Source organism: Asterias rubens, chromosome 8, assembly GCF_902459465.1.
Source record: "Asterias rubens chromosome 8, eAstRub1.3, whole genome shotgun sequence".
NCBI classification, from domain to species: Eukaryota; Metazoa; Echinodermata; class Asteroidea; order Forcipulatida; family Asteriidae; genus Asterias; species Asterias rubens.
In genome coordinates, this window is record NC_047069.1 from 314,261 (window position 1) to 335,396 (window position 21,136).

Genomic DNA, 21,136 nt, shown 5'->3' on the forward strand with positions numbered 1-21,136 from the left:
ATAATGAACACATTTCACAATGGCATTCCCTTGAGAAAATGTGTCTCAAGATTAATAATAATAAATCAAGAACACAAACTTATAAATTAAGCACTTTTTAATAAAAGATTACTCAAGGCGCTACATAATTCATCCCACGTGACCGTGTTTCAGCCAACCAGAATACAGAACAAGCAAGAGGTGTGTTATAATTATTTATAGTTTCTTCCTATTTATCCACACGATGCAAAGCTACAAATCAACTATTTAAAATCATTGATGTAGGTGGGTGCCAAATCATGAAGTGCTTTAAAGACAAGTGTGAAATCCAAACAAGTTCTGAATGTTTTGCAAGCATTGCATTTTGGTACAGTACCTATCTCATGCAAGAAACTTGACTCACCTTCTCTAAACAAAGGTTCCCATGTCGACTGGCAATGGCTTTACGGAAATCAGGAGATAGTGGATAGAGCATACTGTGGTGTGGATGGACAGATGGGAGTCTGTTCTTATCCAGTTGGTCGGCAACGATAGTAACAAGTTGCTTCATACGCTGCTCATAGTCAGACCAGTCACACACAATCTGATAATTATAATAATAATTCATAATAATTTATTGAGTTGATATTACGCTCTTTCCAGGACCAGCCTGTTCGAGGGCGCGTAACTGTAAAAATGACACGTGGAAATTACTCATAAATAGTTCATGAAAAAGTACACCAGTAAAAATAAGCAAAACGATTAAAGGGAAGGTTAACGGTTGGTTATCACTCTTAAAATTCATAGCAATAGAAACTATTCACTTTGAAGTAACGTGGTTAATGTCAAAACCTGTCAGTTCTCATGGCCTAAAATTTCAATCGGTTTTAACCCTAACCGATTCATACTTCCTGCAAATGTGAATGTTTCGTATCACGTTCGCAGGAAATTTGAACCAGGCTTTACTGTCAGCTACATTTCTCAGATTGTATATCTATAGACAGTACTGGGCCCAATTTCATAGAGCTGCAAAGCAAAAAAATTTGCTTAGCATGAAATTACTTCCTTGATAAAAACAGGATTACCAACCAAATTTCCATTTGTTGCATATTGTGTGTTACTGGTATTCAGCTGTTGTTTGCTTATCCTGAAAATCACGTGGAAATTTGGTTGGTAATCTTGTTTTTATCAAGGCAGCTCTATGAAATTGGGCCCTGAATATGACACCACCGTTAAAATATATGCCCTACAAGATGGCGTAGGCGAGCTAGGCGTGCTTGTGCCGTAGAAATCAAACCGGGAACATTGCGTGCTGCGTGTTTCTTTGATGTACGCGTTTAAACGGGCATACGGTTTGACCTACAAGATGGCGACTCTCATAGCAGCAAAGGGGTTATTCAATACGGTCTATAAAGAATTCTTCTTCTTGTGTAGACAAGTGCTCCCGATTTTTGCAAAATCTCAACAAATTTTCACAGGGTAAAAAGATTTGAAAGGTTGAAAGAATAAGTTATGAAACTTATCTTCAACAAGAAAAAAAAAACCTATACAAAAAACAATGATTTTTACTTAGTTCTGCATATGCTTTTGATGATTTTACATTTGACATGTGATCCTTACCTGTAGACAGTGAGCGAGGTTGCAATAAGCATCTGGAAAATCTGGCTTGAGTTTAAGAGCAGTCCTGTAGGATGCAATTGCATCAGGTATTGAACCAGAGTCCTGAGGTTAAGAAACATCACAATAAAATTAATTTCACAATTCATAGATATCATCATATCCTACAACCACTTATAAATTTTAGGCCTAGGTATCATACTCAACAAAAAACTACTATGAAAAATGTATAAGAATGTATTTCAATGGTGTGTATAGAAAATAAATCATGAAATATTATACGGATTTGAAAGGAAAGTACCAAAGTAAACAAAAGTTACATACAAGCTAGGCCTAGGAAGAACGAATCAAATGTGTAAACAAGAGCATGATATACAATATAGATTTAAAGCCATTGGACCCTTTCGGTTCATAAAAAAAAATAAAAGTTCACAGATTTACAAATAACTTACAGGGTTTACAGAAGGCAATGGTGAAAGACTTCTCTTGAAATATTATTCCATGAAATGCTTTACTTTTTGAGAAAACAGTAAAACAATATCAATTCTCGTTTACGAGAATTACGGATTTATTTTACACACATGTCATGACACGGCGAAACGCGCGGATGGGTGGGTTTTTACAAGGGTGGGTTTTCCCGTTATTTTCTCCTGACTCCGACGACCGATTAAGCCCAAATTTTCACAGGTTTGTTATTTGATATAGAAGTTGTGGTACACAAAGTGTGGGCCTTGGACAACACTGTTTACCGAAAGGGTCCAATGGCTTTAAACAGTTTACAAAAGTTACGTAAAAGCTAGGCCAATAAAAAACTAATCAAATGTGTAACCAGGAGCATGAAAATCTCTAGCAAACAATGTACAAAAATAATGCATTTCAACACTACTGGTAATAAGACACAACACTTGATTGAAAAGTACAAAGTTAAACAAACTAAAAAGCAACATTGAATAAGAAACAAATCGTGAAAAATTGATCGACTTTGAAAGCAAGGTAGAGAGGTAAAGAAAAAGTTTTGTAGAAGCAAAGCCAAAGAAAAATCAAACAGGGTACAGAAATAATGCAATTCACCACTTCTGTACTTAATGAAAAGCCATGTGACTCTAAAAGAATAGTACAAAGCTAAACAACCCTTTAATCTACAGTGGATATTTAAAAATCGTGAAGAATCGTATGGCTTTGAAAGGAAGGTACTGAAGTAAAGAAATAGTTTTGCAAAAGCAAAGAACAATCAAACAAATGTGTACAATGAGTATAATAAACAATGCAGATTATAAACAGGTCACAAATCAATATCACACAATGTACAGAGATAATGCATTTCAAGAATAATATGACAACCAATGAAGAATAGAACAAATAATGTAAAAATAATCATCATGAACAATGCATATTACAACATCTTCATAAAAATGCAATACACTTCCAAGTCAAGTTATCTCAACGAAATGAACATTTCTTTTAGTGTGCATACCGAGTTACTACAAAAGGCTCTTTCCAAATGCATAACTGAATAATCAGGACCCAATTTCATAGAGCTGCCTACACACAAAAAGCAGCTAAGCACAACAAAATTATGCTTACTAGATGAAGATTAACAGCCAATCTACTATGTGATGTACAATTTGCGACTGGTATCCTGCTCATTTCTGCTTAGCAGAAATTTGTTTTAGCAATATTTTTTGCTTAACAGCTCTATGAAATTGGGCCCAGAATGCAAACGGCTGCAAGATCTGGGCCCAATGTCATAAAGCTGCTTTTTAAGCAAAAAAAGTAGCTAAGAACAACCATTTATGCTCACCACGATAAAGTTACCAAACAAAATACCATGTCACATGTACAATCTGTGACTGGTATGCTGCTTACTTTTGCTAAGCAGAAAATGTTTAAGCAGTTTAAATACCATGTCACATAGACATTCATTCTACGACTCGTATGCTGCTTACTTTTGCTAAGCAGAAAATGTTTAAGCAGTTTAAACACCTTGTCACATGTACATTCTGCGACTGGTATGCTGCTTACTTTTGCTAAGCAGAAGATGTTTAAGCAAGAAATTGGGCCCCGATTGGTTTGATTAGCATTACCAAAGCCTGATTCTTACCTTGTGAATTGAAGCCAGGTTACTATGTGCATCAGCAAAGGCAGGATTAATCTGGATTGCTCTGGTGTAACATTGCAGTGCTCCTTGGATATCTTGCATCTCCTTCAATGTGTTACCCATGTTAGAGTATGCATCGGCGAAGGTGGGTGCAATCCTGCGTCAATCAAAACCAACAGATATAGTTTAGGGAAAGGATCATATTATATAGAACAGACATTTCACCAACAAAATGTGATCAATATCAATAGTTCAGGGATGGGACAATACAATACAGATCATAAATAAAGATCAACCATTTCCCCTATAAATATTGCACCAAGACCAAAGAACATTTACAAGTTTGTTTTGGTCAAGTCCAAGCATAAACAATACAACCACAAAAAGGCAATCATCGTCAATAAAATTAGTCCACCGGTTTCAACAACAGATACTGCAATGGAACAAATAATATTTGCACCATTCTGTTCCTCAAGTACAAACACAAATGATGCAATCACAAAAAGCGATTAATATCAACAAATTCATACTAGGGAACATTCATAAAGTACTGATCATAAACATAGATCCTACATTTCATCAATAAATTAATCACAAATGCAATCAATTTCAACATATTTAGTTCAGGGCTAGGATCATAAAATACAGATCATACATTTCAAAAATAAATATTGCAATTAGACCACAACATATTTGCATGTTTTCAACCAAATACAATACAACCACAAACAAAATTAATATTCAATATTCAATATCAACAAATTTAGTTTAGAACAGGTGGTTTCGGGATGGGATCATACATACAGATCATCTATATATATCACACATGTCACCAATAAATATTGAACTTCGAACAACAAACATTCGCATCATTTCCTCAAATACAAACAAAACCAATATACAACCCCAAAAAGCATATGGAAAATTCAGCATACAAATTTGTATCAAGAAAACAATTATAGCACGTCAACTTGTCTCTGTTGCAAGTAAACAAAACATTCACAAAAATATCAGGGATCATTCACAAAGATAGTCCTAACTTTGGAGTTATAGAAAACTTTAGGCTAGTCCTTAGTTAGGACAAGTGACTCGTCCTAACTCGAGATAAGACTAGGCATAGTCCTATAATTTAGGACTAGTCCTAGGACTCCTTAGGAGTTATTAAAAACTTAAGGCTAGTCCTAATCTAGGACGAGGTGAAATCCACCCTAGGTGAAGTAAACAAACTTGCAGGTAACTTGTTACCGAGAAATGAATATATGCTCACCTGATAGCTTCTTTGTAGTGTACTAGAGCCTCCTGCAGTTTGCCCTGTTGTTGGAGCACGCTAGCCAGGTTAGAATGTGCAGCAGCAAACTCTGGATACACCTCCAGTGCTTTACAGTACAGCTTGATAGACTCCTCTGTAAAGCTTTGCTCCCTCTTGATGTTAGCCAAGTTGTTGAGAGAGTCTGCATGAGTCGGGCATAGCTGGAGGGCTGTGTTGTAGCATTCTTCTGCCTCGGCTACCTTTCCTTGTTCCTTGAGAGCGTTAGCGAGGTTGCAGTAGGCATCGGGGAAATGAGGCTGCAACTCGATGGCTCGGCGGTATGTATCGATGGCAAGATCTATCAACCTGGGAGTAATAAACACAAAAACCAATTCAATTGATTATCGTCACAAGCCTTCATGCTTCATTTTTGAAAGGGCAAGGGCACCAAGGCTTTTTCTCCTTAGTAAAGGACACCCTATTAGAATATTGTTTATTTCTACTGGCGGAGCATTTCAAAGGCACCAAGGCATGGAGGCCTTCATTGCCTCCGTGAAGTATCAGGCCTGAGATCAGGTTTAAACAATCATGAACACTATTTTCCAGTGTATATCTTACAATCTTAACACATAGAGATTACCCTTATTACCAATACACAAATCCTCATCAAAATAAAACACAACACCAGCATAATCTTTATTATCAAACCATGCCAAAGTATTTTGAAAAATTGTTAGATTCTTTATATTGCCAAATCTTCCATTTCAATTCAAGACCATTTAACAATTATTGTTCAAAAGGAAAAAGACATCACAAATATACTTTTGGTTTGTACAAGTTATTGAATTAACAGAATCACATTATTTTGTCTGAGCACGACAGCAGACCACCATGAAAATAATGAGCAGATTCACTTACCCCTGCTCGTAGTAGACACAGGCAAGATTACCATGGACAACAGCATGGTTTGGACTTAACTGCAATGCTCTTAGATAAGCTCCTACCGCCCTATGGAAAGAGATACAATAATAACACTGTAATGTCTTTACAGATGAAATTAACAATGTTGTTTACCATAAAAGTATTACGACATACCTGTACACACTGAAACATCAGTTTTACGAGTCCACAGATAATGACGCACGAAGTTGTGCGGGTGAAACTCTGTGTACATAAATCATAGCATCCTGTAAAACACTTTCTACTGTCGCAAGCAAATGGCAACCTCTTTTGCTATAAATGTTTTATCTTGTTCATTGCTGTCTCTTGTCAGAAACAATTCTAATTAAATCTGAACAAATAGATGTTAAATTTGCACCGGGGATAAAGAATATTCATTTTGGTTTTACCCATCCTACACCAATGTGTGTTAGCATTGCATACTCGGTACTTTCAGGAGTTCTGTGAAACAAATAACGGGCATATTACTTGGGTTGGATTCTAGTTGGTTTGACACTGCTGTAAAATTGAAAAGGACGTGGGTTTGAATCCCACCCAAATAATATGCCTGTGATTTTTTTTCACTGTATACTAACACACATCCGTGTATATGGGTAAAACCCCCCAAAATCTGAACAGTTTGCAGGTATGTAATTGGTCCAAGTAATCCAGCTTTCAAGAAGTTAAGTGGTCTTACCTGTCAAAGATACGGGCCTCCTTTAGAACATTTCCAAGGTTGATGTACGCATCAAGGAAGTTGGGGTCCAATGTGACAGCCTGATAAGAAAAGTGTCAAGTTTTCAATTAGAAACAAGGTTCAGACGCTTTTATTTTCTGAGGTACAATGTTTATACTCAATTAAGTGACATAAAGCCCACTGGCAACAAAAGGTGCTAAGTTTGTCAAGGTTCAAGATATAATTAATTCATTCATTTCTTTTATTTGTCTCAGATTGTGGCCAGGAGGTCAAATTCCAAAAGACAATTACATCAAAAACAAAAAATTACAAAAACCATAAAACTTGTACAAGTAATAATGCAATGCATTTATATAATGCTCTAAAAAAACACAGCGCCTCACAATTAACAGGTAAACAACAAGAAAGTGACATAAAGACCACTGGCAACATAAGTAACTTTTGTGGGTTTCAGGGGACATTCTTTGTGGCAGGACGGCTTTGTAGAGGGGCTGGTCACCTGTTCCTCCTTGCCACTCACTGGCTTTGTATTTTAAAGCTATTTTGATTCAATGTTTCTTTATGTATCGTTTTGTATATTTATATTTTTATGCCAGTGGAAAGTCTAATAAAACCAATAAAACTAAATTTGTAAAGATTAAAGATAATACAATTAATAATGAAGACAATAATGCAATGCATTTTAATAGCGCTCTACAAAATACACAGCGCTTCACAATCGCCAAGTTACCGAAATGAAAAAAAGAAAGTACATTGAAACAATCAATCAGAACCATTCAAACAATGATAAGCTGGGAAATAGACTAGTTTTGAAATGGTGCTTTTAAGTAGCAGTAAGACGCCCCTTCCCTGATAGCACGCGACATCTTGTTCCAAAATTTGAGGGCAACAAAGAATGAATGGTCCCCAACCTTCCTTTTGAGATGTGGAAGAATCAGCCGGGCGACATCAGAAATGGGGGGCGAAGTCCCCCAGGGACCAATTACTTTAAGCTGCTTTCAAAGCAGAAAATACTGCTTAAACAATTTCTACTTAGTAAAATTAAGCAGGATACCAGCCTTAGATAGTACTAGTGAGATGGTACTTTTGGTTGGAAATCTTATTCTGGTTTGCATAATTTTGTTGTGCTTAGCTACTTTTTGTGCTTAAGCAGCTCTATGAAATTGGCACTGGTCCATCTATATCGTACAATGTGAGATTGCCAGACTTGGGCCTTATATACAAATAGAAGAACTTCAAACACAATTCTTTCCTTACAGAGAGCAAGTGAAGTGAATGCATTGGATCATTATGAGATAAGATTGTAAGACAAGGACTCTTACCTTCTCAAAGTGATGTATAGCTAACCATATTTCTCCCTGAGCATTGAAGACACATCCTAGGTTACTCCAAGCAACAGCAAAGTTAGGTTGAGTCTCAATTGCCTTCAAGTAGCACGCCTGTTGACAAACACCCGGGGTAGGATGCGTGGGGGGAGGGATCAGCAGGTCAAGGGATTCAGGTCGACCAATTTGAGGGAAACACAAGAGGAAAACAAAAAAACAAAGACGGAAAAGGGAGGGGATATAAAAAGAAGTATTAGAATCTTATAATAGGTAGGGTGTAAAAGAGTAAACTAGGAGAAAAACCATTACACAAGACTGAGGTTTATACAGGCTGTAACCAGACAGGGATTGTCTTTCTTTGGAGTGATAAACTAAAAAAAAAGACATCCATTTCAAATTCAAACGTCTATGGAAACATTTTTAAGGGCACCATAGTAAAGACAGGGGCAATTTACCAACATTGCATCTGTTAAGTTTCATGGCCAACTTAAAACTAATGAAGGCATACCTTTAGTTATTCTAAATAAGCCATAATTTAAAATGCCTGTTTGCATTCAGTTGTTTGTGTGTAATAAAAGTGCAAATCCGCGTATTTATATGTAAATATTACTGCCTGCTGTAATGCAAACTTACCAGTGCGTTTTGCTGCGCGGTACATCCGTACTCATGACTTAAAAGAACCTTAAACAACTATAACCCATTATCAGTTGAGCTCATTTCCAAGTTAGGATATCTTTCAAAGTATGTTTTATATGCAAGATCCTGAGCATTGACGTCATCTAAAAGGATAGGTTGGAGTTGTTATTAAGGAATGTATAAGCAGATGAGTTCGGTTAATGCAAGCCGCGAACATTTGCGCCGCAACGCCAGAAAGCGCATTGCCCCTGCAACCTGTAATGAATCTGTGACTTATCATGTGGGTTTTTATTGTTCTGTATCATCAAATCCTCCCTGCATACCCTCAAAATAAGCCTTCGCAAAATCATGGCAATAAATCTGAATATTTTACCAATTTATCAAATGACCAGAAATGTTCAAACCCAGGTTTCCTTGTCACAGATACACCGCTCGCCGCATACTAAGCTTAAGCGCTTGGCACGCGCTGCGCAAAACCTGGCAATATGCATCAAAACAGAAATTGGATATTACTCCTTGACATTTCTAATTTCAATCTCTACGTTTTGTCAACGAAAACAACGAGCAAAATTCAAAATGATGAATTGTAATTTAAGGAATTTTGATATGGGCAAGATTATTTTCTTAATTTGATATGTCATTGAAGCTTAAAATCAATTCCTACTTCAACGATACATATTCTCACGATTCAAAATGCTTAGAAAAAAAAAACTGCTGCTGTTGCTGCTGCTGCTAATGATGCCGCTGATGCTGCTGCTGCTTATGCTGCTGCTGCTGCAACCGCTACTGGCGATTCAGTTGCTACTAGCATCGACAGAATTTAAAAAAACATTTCACACAATTGGTAATCATTCATTGATTTCTTTAAGATTTTCTCCTTGTTTACTACAAAAACAATCGATAAACAAATTACACAAGAGGTTGTTGGTAAACATCAGACGACTTCTTCATCTTTGATGAAACTCTTAAAAAAAAAAAAAGTTTTTGAATTTATCTCAATGTCAATTTTATTTCAATTTTTTTCTTTTTTCTTCGAACCATTTTTATTTTAAGTTTTAAAAATGTTTTATTGCATGTAAACATTTGTCAAAATCGCAGAGGTACAAAAAAAGCTTGTTCGAGTGCGCAATCAGTTTTTTTTTCACTGATACAAACCAAGCAAGCATGGCATTTTCTCTCGTTGATGAAGCACGCAAGAAGCAAGAACAGTTATATACATGAGGAGAACCGAAGGATGTACAACCCACTCACAGGGTGCTCTGAAGCTGGTCTTGAGTCCATCTGATGGTTAAAACTGTTGGTTGCGACAATGAAGCATCAACGGGAAAAGCCTTGATAAATACATCAGTATAAGGAAGATTAAAAAAAAGATTTCATTAGTGGTATCTGTTGGGGTGATAAGAATTAATGCCTGCAGTGGAAGAAAAGATATGTCAAGTATATGAAATTTTTTGTCCCCCCGATATAAGCCAAATAAACTGCTTGGGCCTAAAAAGCAGCAAGAAATTTACGCGAACTTCAGTTCTTATCAAATAATTTTGAGTAGTTATTGCGAGGTTTGTGATCTAGGCTGGGGAGGGTACGCTTGCGTACAAGGTGAAAACCACATCCACAGTGGCAACTAGAAATATATAATAATTTCAAATCGTTTTCATACTGCAATACAAAATGCTGATTTGATTTGAACTTCATTTCTTGGTCATTTGATTTTCTGTTGTTGAAAATGGATGTGGCTTCCACCAAACTTTGCTCCGCGCACACAGCAGCACACAAGGAGCCATACCAATATGGTGTCCAAGATCTTGCGATCAACATCCTATACTCGTTAGTCAGTAACATGTCTTAAAGCGACTTCCTGTATATATTATACACATTTTGAAACTGTACGATGGATGAGTTGGACTTATATTGGTATAACTCCTTTAAACCCTAGCAGGTATCTTGTAAATCAGCTAGTTGAACCTGCAAGTAATTTTGTTATGTATGAAAGAAAACAAGCCCAAGTGTGATAAGCATTTGGCCAGGGATCTTTTCCGACAACTGTGCTAATTTAATAACAGACTTGTCAAACTCTTGTTACAGCGTATACTGGTTATTTTGCCAACAATATCTGTTTTTATCTTCTTTAAAGGTCATTTGGTTCCAGGTATTTTTATTAAACGGTGTATATTAGTCACTTTTTATCAACATTTGAAAGATTTTCTTCTTTAAAAATCATTCCAAGCAGGTTTTTCTTAAATGGTTGTACCAATTCTACTTCATAGGTTGCATGTTTTCAGAAAAGAACCCCTAGCCCTATTTTCTGAGGTGATTCCACCAAGACAACGGTACAAACCAATGCAATGCAGGCTGTCGTTTCTTGGAGTAGGCAGAATTTGTACCATTGTCTCGGAAGTGGAGTTTTGCAGACTCCCAACCACCTAGAAACCGTGCACGTCAGAGGTCCTTGTGCGTCGTTGCATGAGGGACGAAATAAATCATGCATGTGTCATTGCACATGCATAAATATGTCGATCCCTAGCGCTTCGAATCGCAGCTTCGCCAATTGCTTGCTTGGGGGAGTCTAAGCAGCATCGCTAGGCCGCAGGACCTCTGGTTTGCTCGCTGCTGACTTGCTGCTGCAGTAAGCACACAACATGGTGCTTGCATGTAGCCTTGCCTGCTGCCGCGCAGCGCTGCTTTTGTAAGCAAAGACCACAAAACAAGCAAAGATTTTCCTACAATGTTCAAGAATTTGTTGTATACATGCCAGAAAAATATCAAAAAAAAATTAACTGAAGACTTTTAGTTTTGTTTTCAAGTGTAACAAACCCATCAGGAAAACCGCTCTAGAACCTAACAAATGGAATAAAAACTATGAAAGTGTAACTACCGGAAAATGTACTTTTTTTGAACAACCGTACTTTAGAGAAAATTTCTAAATATAAGTTTGTGTTAAAGTTTCTTTACATTGAATTATCAAAAACTAATCATGTAAAAAAAAAATTATGAAACCACGATTGATGAAACCAGTAGTAAAAAAAAAAAAAAGTATTTCATCTCAAAATAAACTTTCGAAACCCGATCAAATTTTGAATAATAATGTTAACAATAGAGCTGCTATATGAGTTGATAAAAACCTAAATTAACCACAACAACAACAGAGAGTACGATCTAAAAAAAAGTATCTAATTTTCTATAAAAAAACTAACAAATCACACTTAACAAACACTTTACAACAACAGACACAAAAAACCTGACCATAGTTCTATGCGGTATTCCATTTGGGTTTGTGGTTGAATTTAATTTTGGCTGGTGTTTCTTGAGACCCCATTAACATGGCAGCTCTGGTTTTACCTTGGCTTCGTCAAGACGGTGAAGGGCCTTCAAAAGATTGCCAAGATCACTCCGTACACAGTAAAGGTCCTGCAAAAGAAAGAAGTCGAAAGTCTATAAGTGATGATAACCATTGATTAGGAGCGACTCTAGGTCAACCAAAACACATTTTGGTTTTAGACATGCGACCTTTACATAACATTTACATTGGCTCAGCTCATGTCAAGAACACCGTCTGAAACCAAGGCGCTCAAGAGAACAGACGATCTTTCGACTTCTAGTGTGTCTAGTCGCTCCTAACTGTTTCAGTTATTGAACGTTTCATGTACTTAATGAAGAATTCGGTTCGGCCCGATTCTAGGGTGCCTGTCTGAAACGGGCATCAGCAAGATAACTAAGCTGGTCATTTCACTTGGCTCAAACTGGTTCACAAACCCATATTTCATAATAAATAAGGATGCTTTCCAACACTGAGCTAGCCAACCAGTCTCTTTGGAGTGAATCTTAACTGGTCCTCGGTTGTTTTGAAGCATTCGACCAGCAGACCACTGTGAAGGGAGACCATAGTTACAATTCCAATGCTACTCACAGGGTTATACTGTAATGCTTGTATGTATGCCGTCACAGCCCCTTCCATATCGCCTGCTGCCACTAATGCTGCTGCCAGGTTAATGTAGCCATCAATGAAGTCTGGCTTCAGCCTCACAGCATGTCTGTAGTTCTCAAGCGCCTCCTGCAGCTGGCCCCGCTCCTTGAAGACATTTCCCAGGTTTGAGTAGGCTTCGGCTAGCATGGGGTTCTGCTTTATAGCCAGTGTGCTGAAATGTGCCGACCTAATGGAAAGGGCAATGCAAATGTTAAAAAACTTATCATTGGAAATTGCATACCAACAACCTGCAAGTTAGCAAGTATATGCAATATCTTCTGTCAAATGATGATACCACAGGGCTCGAATTTAACACTGGACGGCAGGCCCATGATTTAATTAGTGTCGGGCCAGCAAACTTGTGACCGCACAAATCCAGCCGTCATGTCTTTTACAATAATAACACTTTGATGCATTTTTCATTCAAACAGATAAATACAATATTTTTTAAGTTTTTAGTTGTATGGAGTATTGAAGTAACCCATAAGAAATATTAGATAAATCTTCTCCGAGTGCTTGATCCAAAAACCGGCGTCTTGTATTTTTAACAACACCACCTCACTGCATTTAATTTAAAAAAAATGAGAAATAAAAATTTATTTTAATTCCACTTAGTATTGAAGTATTAACCATAAAAAAATTATAAATTTCTTCTCAAGAGAAGAAATTTATAAATTTATTATTGTTTAACCATTTAGCCACTGTACCGCCCAGCCGCATATAGCGATACACTGTATGCGGTACGAGGAAACCTCGCTAGCTTGTGTTTGTAGAAAAAAAGGAACATCAAAAGAAAACTTGATAGTCATTAGTAGGTCTACGCATTTGTTAATATATCTAGTTGTTATAGATCGTTATTAATTCTCCCTTCACAGTTGACTTGTCGAAGCTAATGATGATGAAATAATTTAGCTCTTACGAAAAATAAAACGCTCATTAGTAAACAGGAAACTGTTCATCATTTATGATGATATTGTCGAAAATTAATGCCTCCGCATTTAATCAGTATGAGCATTGAGCCAGACAAAAGCCTTGAAAAGCTATTGTGTTCATTTTATCCGTGCATAAAATATATTCGCCATAAAAATTACCGTAGCCGTTTAACGAGAGGCATTTATTGTTCCCATGAGAACTTGTACTTTTAGACAAATATTACCGAAAGGGTAAAAAATTGTGCATACACATTAAGCCATGCTTATCTTTTAAAATTTGAACTACGATTCCAGTAATTTACTGCAAGAATCTTGAGAAATTGGATTTCAGCAAACTCGGGCGGTGCAGGGACTGAAGAGTTAAAAAAAACTGCTCAAATGTGAAATTGTGTAGATAGTAAGAGTAACTATAAATATTAGCAACCACAAGTAAAATCTCTATTGAAGGAGTGGTGGCTTTGAAAAGAGCCAGTTTGGTATTGACGTTTCAAACGGGATTCTCTGCTTGTATTCCCTTTTCCTGAAGACGAGCAGAGTATACGGTTTGAAACGTTGAGACTAAACCAGCTCTTTTCAGAGCCACCACTCCTTAATTTTCTTGTTTTACTCATGGTTGTTCCCGCAAGTTTAAAAGTCATATTTATATTTATTTTAACTCTTTATATTCTCAACACCATGCAAAGCTTCAAACACCATTTGTGTAGATAGTGTTCTGTCATTTTGACTCTGGTCTTGTAAGAAATTCTCCGGTCCAGTAAAAGTTTTACACTACAAGCCTAACAGTCTTGTGGATTTTTACCCTAAATACGAGCATTGGGACTGCCACACCTAACAGATCATAATTCTATAAGACTTACCTGTCAAGCTTGCGACATTGGAAGTGTATTGAACTCAGTAACAACAAGACGCCTGTGTTATCAGGCTCCTGTGACCATAACTGCATACAGTGTCTCTCGGCATTGTCAAAATCCCCTGCTTGATATTCACGGTGTGCTAATTCAGCAAGACCTGAAACAAATCATATAGAAAGTTACTAATAACAACTTTATTCAAAATATCGTAAAATTGTTGTAGTGGCTGGCAATTAAGCTTCCAAGCCAAAACCTGTTATTGAAAAAGCATGCAAATTAACAGGGGGTCGAAATTTCCACTAGCCCGAGACTACCAGCCACTGATTTGGATAACTTTCCGTATGGCGCCACCACTTTTTCACTCATTTTTACAAAAAGGGATATATCAATCAGGTAAATAAGTTCCTATATTATTTTATATCTAATGAAAAAGTGGTGGCGCCATACAGAAACTTTTCCACTGATTTTTTCAGTTTGATAGCCCACGCCAGTGGAAAAATAATGCAAAAATCATCATCACAAACAATAAAGAACTAACCTATGGTGTATTGTTAAGTTTGAGCCGCTACGCGAGACATGTCTTTCGGGCTACCAAAATCTCATCACGGCTACTAAAAATTATTGGTTACTAGCCCTGCTGACTACCATGAAAATACACTTAATTTCAACCCAAGCATTAACAAGACATTTCTGCAATGCTACCGGAAGTTTAAACCACTCGCCAAAGCTATACAAGGACCGGCCAAGAATTTCATATTTGAAAGGGCAAGGCCATTTTAATTTTTCAACGGGCATTGCCATTGGAAAATCTTCAAGTCGGTGAGGAATTTTTGAAGGGGCATAAAGGTAAAGACCATTTGAGAAATTAAATACATTTTTCATTTAGGAAAACTTTCCATCCTGTCACCCACTTTTAAATACTAAAACTATATTTCATAACGAATGAAAAACTGGTTGCTTTTTGCAGGATATCTTTTCCCCATTTTATCTCAAAACAAATTAAAAAGTGGTGGCAGGATACTGAAACTTTCCCTTTTTATTCCATAGCAATGAAAAACTAAATACTGAACAGTTGCGAAAACACAACCCTCCTCCCGACCAGAGGAGCGTTATGTTATCGCAACTGACTATGGAAACTTTTCCCAATTTAATTTCATAACAAATAAAAAAATTGGTTGAAGAATACAGAATTTATTCCCCTTTTTAATTTCATAATGAATGAAAACCTTATTGCAGAATTTTAAAACTTTTCCCTATTGTTTTATTTCATTACAGATGAAAAAGTGGTGTCAGGATACAGAAATATTTGCCTAGCTAGTCCCATTTGTCGTGTTTGTGTGGTCAAACTGAGCTGAGCTCCCAATCCTCGTGACGTCAGCCTCCATAATTTTTGCAAAGCCATAAAATTAAAAAAGCCAAACCGGTCGGCAAATCCAAGGCAAAAGTTTCATTCAAGTCTCAATTCAGTTTCAATACGAGTTACGCTGCATACAAGAGTTGATGGGTAGAAACATATGAAGAATAAAATAAAACAATAATAAGGACACCCAACCAAGTAAAAACTAAACAAAAAAGGTAAACTTCAGTGCGAGTTTCCGACAATCAGACAATTCGTCGCATGCACTACGCACTAGTCTGCTAGTACGCACGTAGGCCTACTCCAAACTTCACTTCTTCCGACAATCTTCCGACATTAAATTAGAGCTACCAGTGTCCAAAATGTCTACAAAAACAAATCCTCATGAAACTATATATAAAACTTATTCTGTTACCTGTTCCTGTGGTGGATGCAGGCTCTCCCATTTTCGATATTTTGAAGATTTTTGTCCAGTCTTTGTGCTTCGTAGGATTACAATACAGCTGTCGAAATTTGTAATGGCGGCGGTCGGCGGCGAAGTATGTGACGTCATCAGTTTGCTGCATGCATTAAGCGTTCGATCCAGACCGGATTACTTCCTGTAAATTTGCATAAAATGTGAATACGCACGGGCTGAGACAAAGGCGTGCCTGGTACCCGTGCTTGATATCCAGCGTCGTTTCTAGATGATGGTTGATGGGCACCAACCTGCAGAGCAAAATAGTTCCAAATACATGGATAAGAACATGGAGGTAGAAATATAAGAATGAAAGAAACGGGGGATGAGGGGGATGGGACAACGGGCAAGAGATAACAATTTGGCGGCTTAAAATAACAAAAAGGCCTCCCTGCCCCAAGAAAGACCGAGTACATGGTCTTGGGAAAATGGGACAACGGGCAAAAGATAGGACACTGGCGGCTTAGGAGAAGACCTCTCTGCCCCAAGACCATCCAAGACCCATCTTAAAAGTTTTACGCCAGAAGACATAACAATATTTATAGAAATTTTGCTTTCTTTTCATGCTGTAATGAGATCATGGAGGTAGATTTAGTTTGGGAAGTCCTGTAAGAGTTTTTAATTTGTACTCATTGTTTTTTTATTTATTTATATTTATTTATTTTAGGGGGGTGGGGTGTTATTTCCTTGTACCAGTTGTTTTTAATCGTTGTCGATTTTTTTACGCGCTGTGTAGCCTACGTTTTTATGGAACGGGGGCAAAATTAATAAATTTAGTATTTATTATTATTATTATGAAGAAATACAAAAATGCATCATGATGTTTGAATAAAAATAACCTTGCATGTAGGGAACTATATCAGAACAAAATATTTATATAATGATTAGGGTAATGATTAGGGTAGATATACACTTTAATAGGCAATAGTAGCTCTCACAACTTCACAAAACAAACAAATGAATAATCCGCGACTGCGGATAAATATCACACACATCTGAATTGAACTTGAGTTTACTCGATAAGCATACACCGCCAAAATGTAGTGCAACTGATAACAGTGCCCCGATAAAAACGCTGCAACAGCACTCCTTTATGCACTTGTGTGGGAAACTTGTTTCAAAGCGGACCAAACTAAAATCCAGTACTCAACTCAAGTGAAACTTTGTGTAGCAGCAATACCAGGTAAAGGGCTTTTTTAAATATTATTTTATATTAACAAATGATTTGATGTTGCAACCCACTGTTGAAGGATGCATAATTTGGGTACAATGCTATTTCACGGGGACCGCAAGATATAACGGGAGCTTTACAGATCGAGAAGAATGACCTCCACAGTTGACTGGTTTTGATCACAACAGGTCCACAGTCACATTTATAATGAAAACGTATTCGTTATGATTGTATTTGGTGTTTGGTTGTTGTTATTGTTGTTTTCAATGTTGTTGTTCTTCGTGTGGTGGGGTGGGGGTGGTGACGCAGTGTGTTTGGTGTTTTGTGTTTGTTGATGCTTTCTCCAAAAGACGATCGGAGCATATCTGATCGAAACGTCGAGTTGAAACCAACGGTTCTTTTCAGAACCACCCCAACTCAAAACTTATTATATCGTATTTCCACCATGCAAAGTTCCAAACCTTACTTTGATGAAGTTGTTATAATGTCGTTTTATGAATATGACAGTGTTGTTGTTGTTGTTGTTGTTGTGGGATGTGCAGTGGTTCTCGATTCAAAACGGCCTTTTATAGTACATTCCAAGACAGTTTTGATTCCCCATTACCAGCCTTTAAAATTTATATCATCTATAAACATCCACTGATTCAATAAACTCTAAGGTACATAATATTATTTTCAAGAAAGTTTTTACTTCATTGCCAGCCTTTAAAAACTGTTATTTTGATCTAAACATCCGTTTCTTCTTTTACTAGAATCATCAAAATGGGAGACAAACCAGATGTATCAGCAGTTACCTCTTTCGACAAGGACTCGCTCAAGCATACAGAAGTTAAAGAAAAGAACACGCTCCCAACCAAAGAAAGTGAGTCAAACAAAGTCGGCATAATATTGTTTTTGCAGAATTGTCTTTTAACTTTTGTCAGTGCAGTATTATATCTATTTTTTGTTGTATTATCGCAGTGCAACTGTGCGTTTTTTTCTTAGTGCCTACCGCGATTTCTGTCCAATAATGTTTACCAATAAGCTGAAGATCTAACTGCCCCAACTTAAGAAAATCCTAGACATTTCACCTTGTGTAAACTTTGAAACATGTATTGCGGTCAAGTTTGAAATCTTATCGAGCAAGTGGTCTTCCAATTCTGTATAGAAAGTTTACAAGAAGTGCGGAATTTGTTTTAGTTTTAATGATGCATTATAAAGTAATCCGGTCGACGCGTTTTTTTTTAAGACAAATTTTTTTGTGAAGAAAATTGAACTGGTGCATGGGTATCTTGCAAGTGCCCCTTCCGGGATTTTTTTTCCGGCAGCGGAAACTACAAAATTATATTATTCACAAATTAAATAGGTGTTTTTTGTGTTCTTTCTTTCAGCAATCGAGCAAGAGAAGTCCGGATAATCGTACTCCAGCATCTGAAATGTATTTAGCACCATGTAGTTAGCTGTAATTTTTTTTTTTTTTTTTTTTTTGGCTCTGAATCATTCAGACTTTTTATTGCATCTTTGTATGGGGTCCAATAACCTTTTATAGCAATTATAAACGGAGAACAAAGCTACATCCTTGAATTGAAAACTGTTCGTTGGTTGAGCATTGTCACTACTTCAATTGCAATGTTATTATCAACACGATCATAAGGCCACCATAATGGCTTGAACAAGAATGCTCGCCAGCTGTGCAGCCAATTACCAATATGATGTTTGTGGCATTCCTTGAAAATTACGAACGTCCGTTCGAAATGGCTTCCACTAAACAGTTCATTCCATACATTTAAATAGCTTAATTTGTATAATTACTTGTTGTATATTGTAACCTTTTAAAAACATGTTTCTAATTAACAGTCTAGACTTGTTATAGGTTTGCCCATGGTTTGCTGAACAAAAGACTCAAATAGTCCTAAAGCTTACATTCCTAAAACTCTGTTTGAATAAGATGTAACGTAAAACGGTGATAATGTACTAAAACACAATTCTGCAAATCGAATAACAAAGTACAAATTAAGTTTATTATTTGCTTGGAGTAAGTTAGGCTGAAGCTTCCATTACTTCTGTACACAATTATAATGCATCTCGCCACACGGAATGAGATAACTTGAGTTGTGTTCACCAAGTGGAAGTGACCCTACCACAAGTAAGCAGCAAGACACCAACACGATTGTTCACACGAGTTCACATTCCTTGTCTACAGTTGGCGCTTTCTTTAAGACGGATCAACACCGGAGTGCCTTACTCATTGTCACGATGTGGTCTTCCAAACAAACTGATAATGTTGACACTTGTTCGACCCGCCCGGTGTTTTGTGATACCACTAGAGCCCCTTTCACACGAGAACCAAAAGCTAACGACCATCGTTTTGGGGCAGCTACACCTTTGATCGGACTTCTTAATCATCAAAACAATGAACTGCATCATTTTAAATCGTCCAGAATAACACTGACTTATATACGGTCTCAAAGAGGCAGAATTAACACCGCAAATTTTTCGAACGTTGGTTGTTTTGAAGTTTGAGATCGTTTTTATACATTCTTCTTGTCTGTTTGGAAAGAGCTTTGTACAAAAGTGGACAACGAGCCCTTGAACAATAACCACATTAACTCAGTTCACAGTTGTATGTATACAATTGTATTTATACAACTGCGTCATGAGTAATGCTGTATTTTGTCCCAAGTGCTCGTTGTATTCCACAACTTTAATCAAAGTTATGAACGTGTAATGAATCATAAACTATTGTTCATTTGTTTACAGTTACTGAGCTTACAAATAAACTTTTGAATAGACAAAATTGTGTCTAATTTCGTGTCATTGTCGATATAACGACACTTAGGTTAGCTTAGTGGTTGCTGCCTTTCGCCTGTTTGGACCACGGTCGAATCCAGTTTCAATCTTAAAATGAATGCCTATAAAAAAAAAACATTGGTTGGAAGCTTAACGCAGCTTTCGATAGTGTCAAGCATTTTGAGAATGATTTCATGTAGTTATGTAAATATTTATAAGTTAATTATGGCCCCAAAATCGAATCTGAGAAACCTGATTTTCACAGATTCCTAATTCCCATCAGGGATTATTCTCCCTGCGTGGACATACTCGCTTTGGATTTTCGGCGATAGACCTTTCTAAAAATAAAAATGCTACCACCTCTTGAAAGGAAATTTCCAAAGATTAGTTTTTAAAGATATCTATATATACAGATTAAAACAATCAAACGGTTCCAAAAACCAAAGGTACACTTTGCCATTAAAGGAAGCGACAGAAATTTGAATTATGTTCTTATTAATATTGACCTTTACATTCTCAAAGGCAGGGTATATTTTGGGTAATTGTCAAAGACCAGTATCCCCACTTGGTGTATTCCAACATATGCATACAATAACAAACAGAATACGATCAGAGCTTATTAAAGCCATTGGACCTTAAAAACAATGGAAAAACCCACCCTTGTTTCCGCGCGGTTCGCCGTGTCATGACACGTGTTTAAAATAAATCCGTAATTCTCGTTAACGAGAATTTATATTGTTTTGCTGTTTTCTCAAAAAGTACAGCATTTATGGAATAATATTTCAAGAGAAGTCTTTCACCATTGCCTTCTGTAAACCCTGTAAGTTATTTGTAAATCTGTGAACTTTTTTTTTTTTTTCTGAACCGAAAGGGTCCAATGGCTGTAATGATCGAAACGTCGAGTTCACACCAACGTTCTTTGCAGAACCACCCCAACTCATTTAGAGATTGACATTACATGTTGTTAACAACAAACCTGTGAAAATTTTGGCTCAATAGGTCATCGAATTTGCAAGAACATAATGAAAGAAAAAATCACCTTGTTGCATAGAATATCGTGGTTTCGAATGTCTGATAAACGCCTCATGCCTCATTTTTGAAGTTGGTAGTGAAAAATCA

At 36.8% G+C, this 21,136-nt stretch overlaps 1 protein-coding gene across 3 annotated transcripts in view; it reads right to left on the reverse strand.

Moving 5' to 3' along the window:
- Positions 1-21,136, reverse strand: part of LOC117293848 (UDP-N-acetylglucosamine--peptide N-acetylglucosaminyltransferase 110 kDa subunit-like) — a 31,547-nt gene that overhangs the window by 10,141 nt on the left and 270 nt on the right. The window contains exons 2-12 of one of the 3 annotated variants that reach the window (XM_033776307.1): positions 16,036-16,328; positions 14,270-14,420; positions 12,424-12,667; positions 11,856-11,924; positions 7,881-7,997; positions 6,559-6,638; positions 5,841-5,930; positions 4,941-5,288; positions 3,677-3,830; positions 1,579-1,680; positions 383-562 (exon numbers count right to left, since the gene is read on the reverse strand). In XM_033776307.1, coding sequence (XP_033632198.1) covers positions 383-562; positions 1,579-1,680; positions 3,677-3,830; positions 4,941-5,288; positions 5,841-5,930; positions 6,559-6,638; positions 7,881-7,997; positions 11,856-11,924; positions 12,424-12,667; positions 14,270-14,420; positions 16,036-16,186 — 1,686 coding nt within the window. In that variant the 5' untranslated portion in view covers positions 16,187-16,328. The other 2 variants (XM_033776309.1, XM_033776308.1) reach the window with 2 other exon arrangements.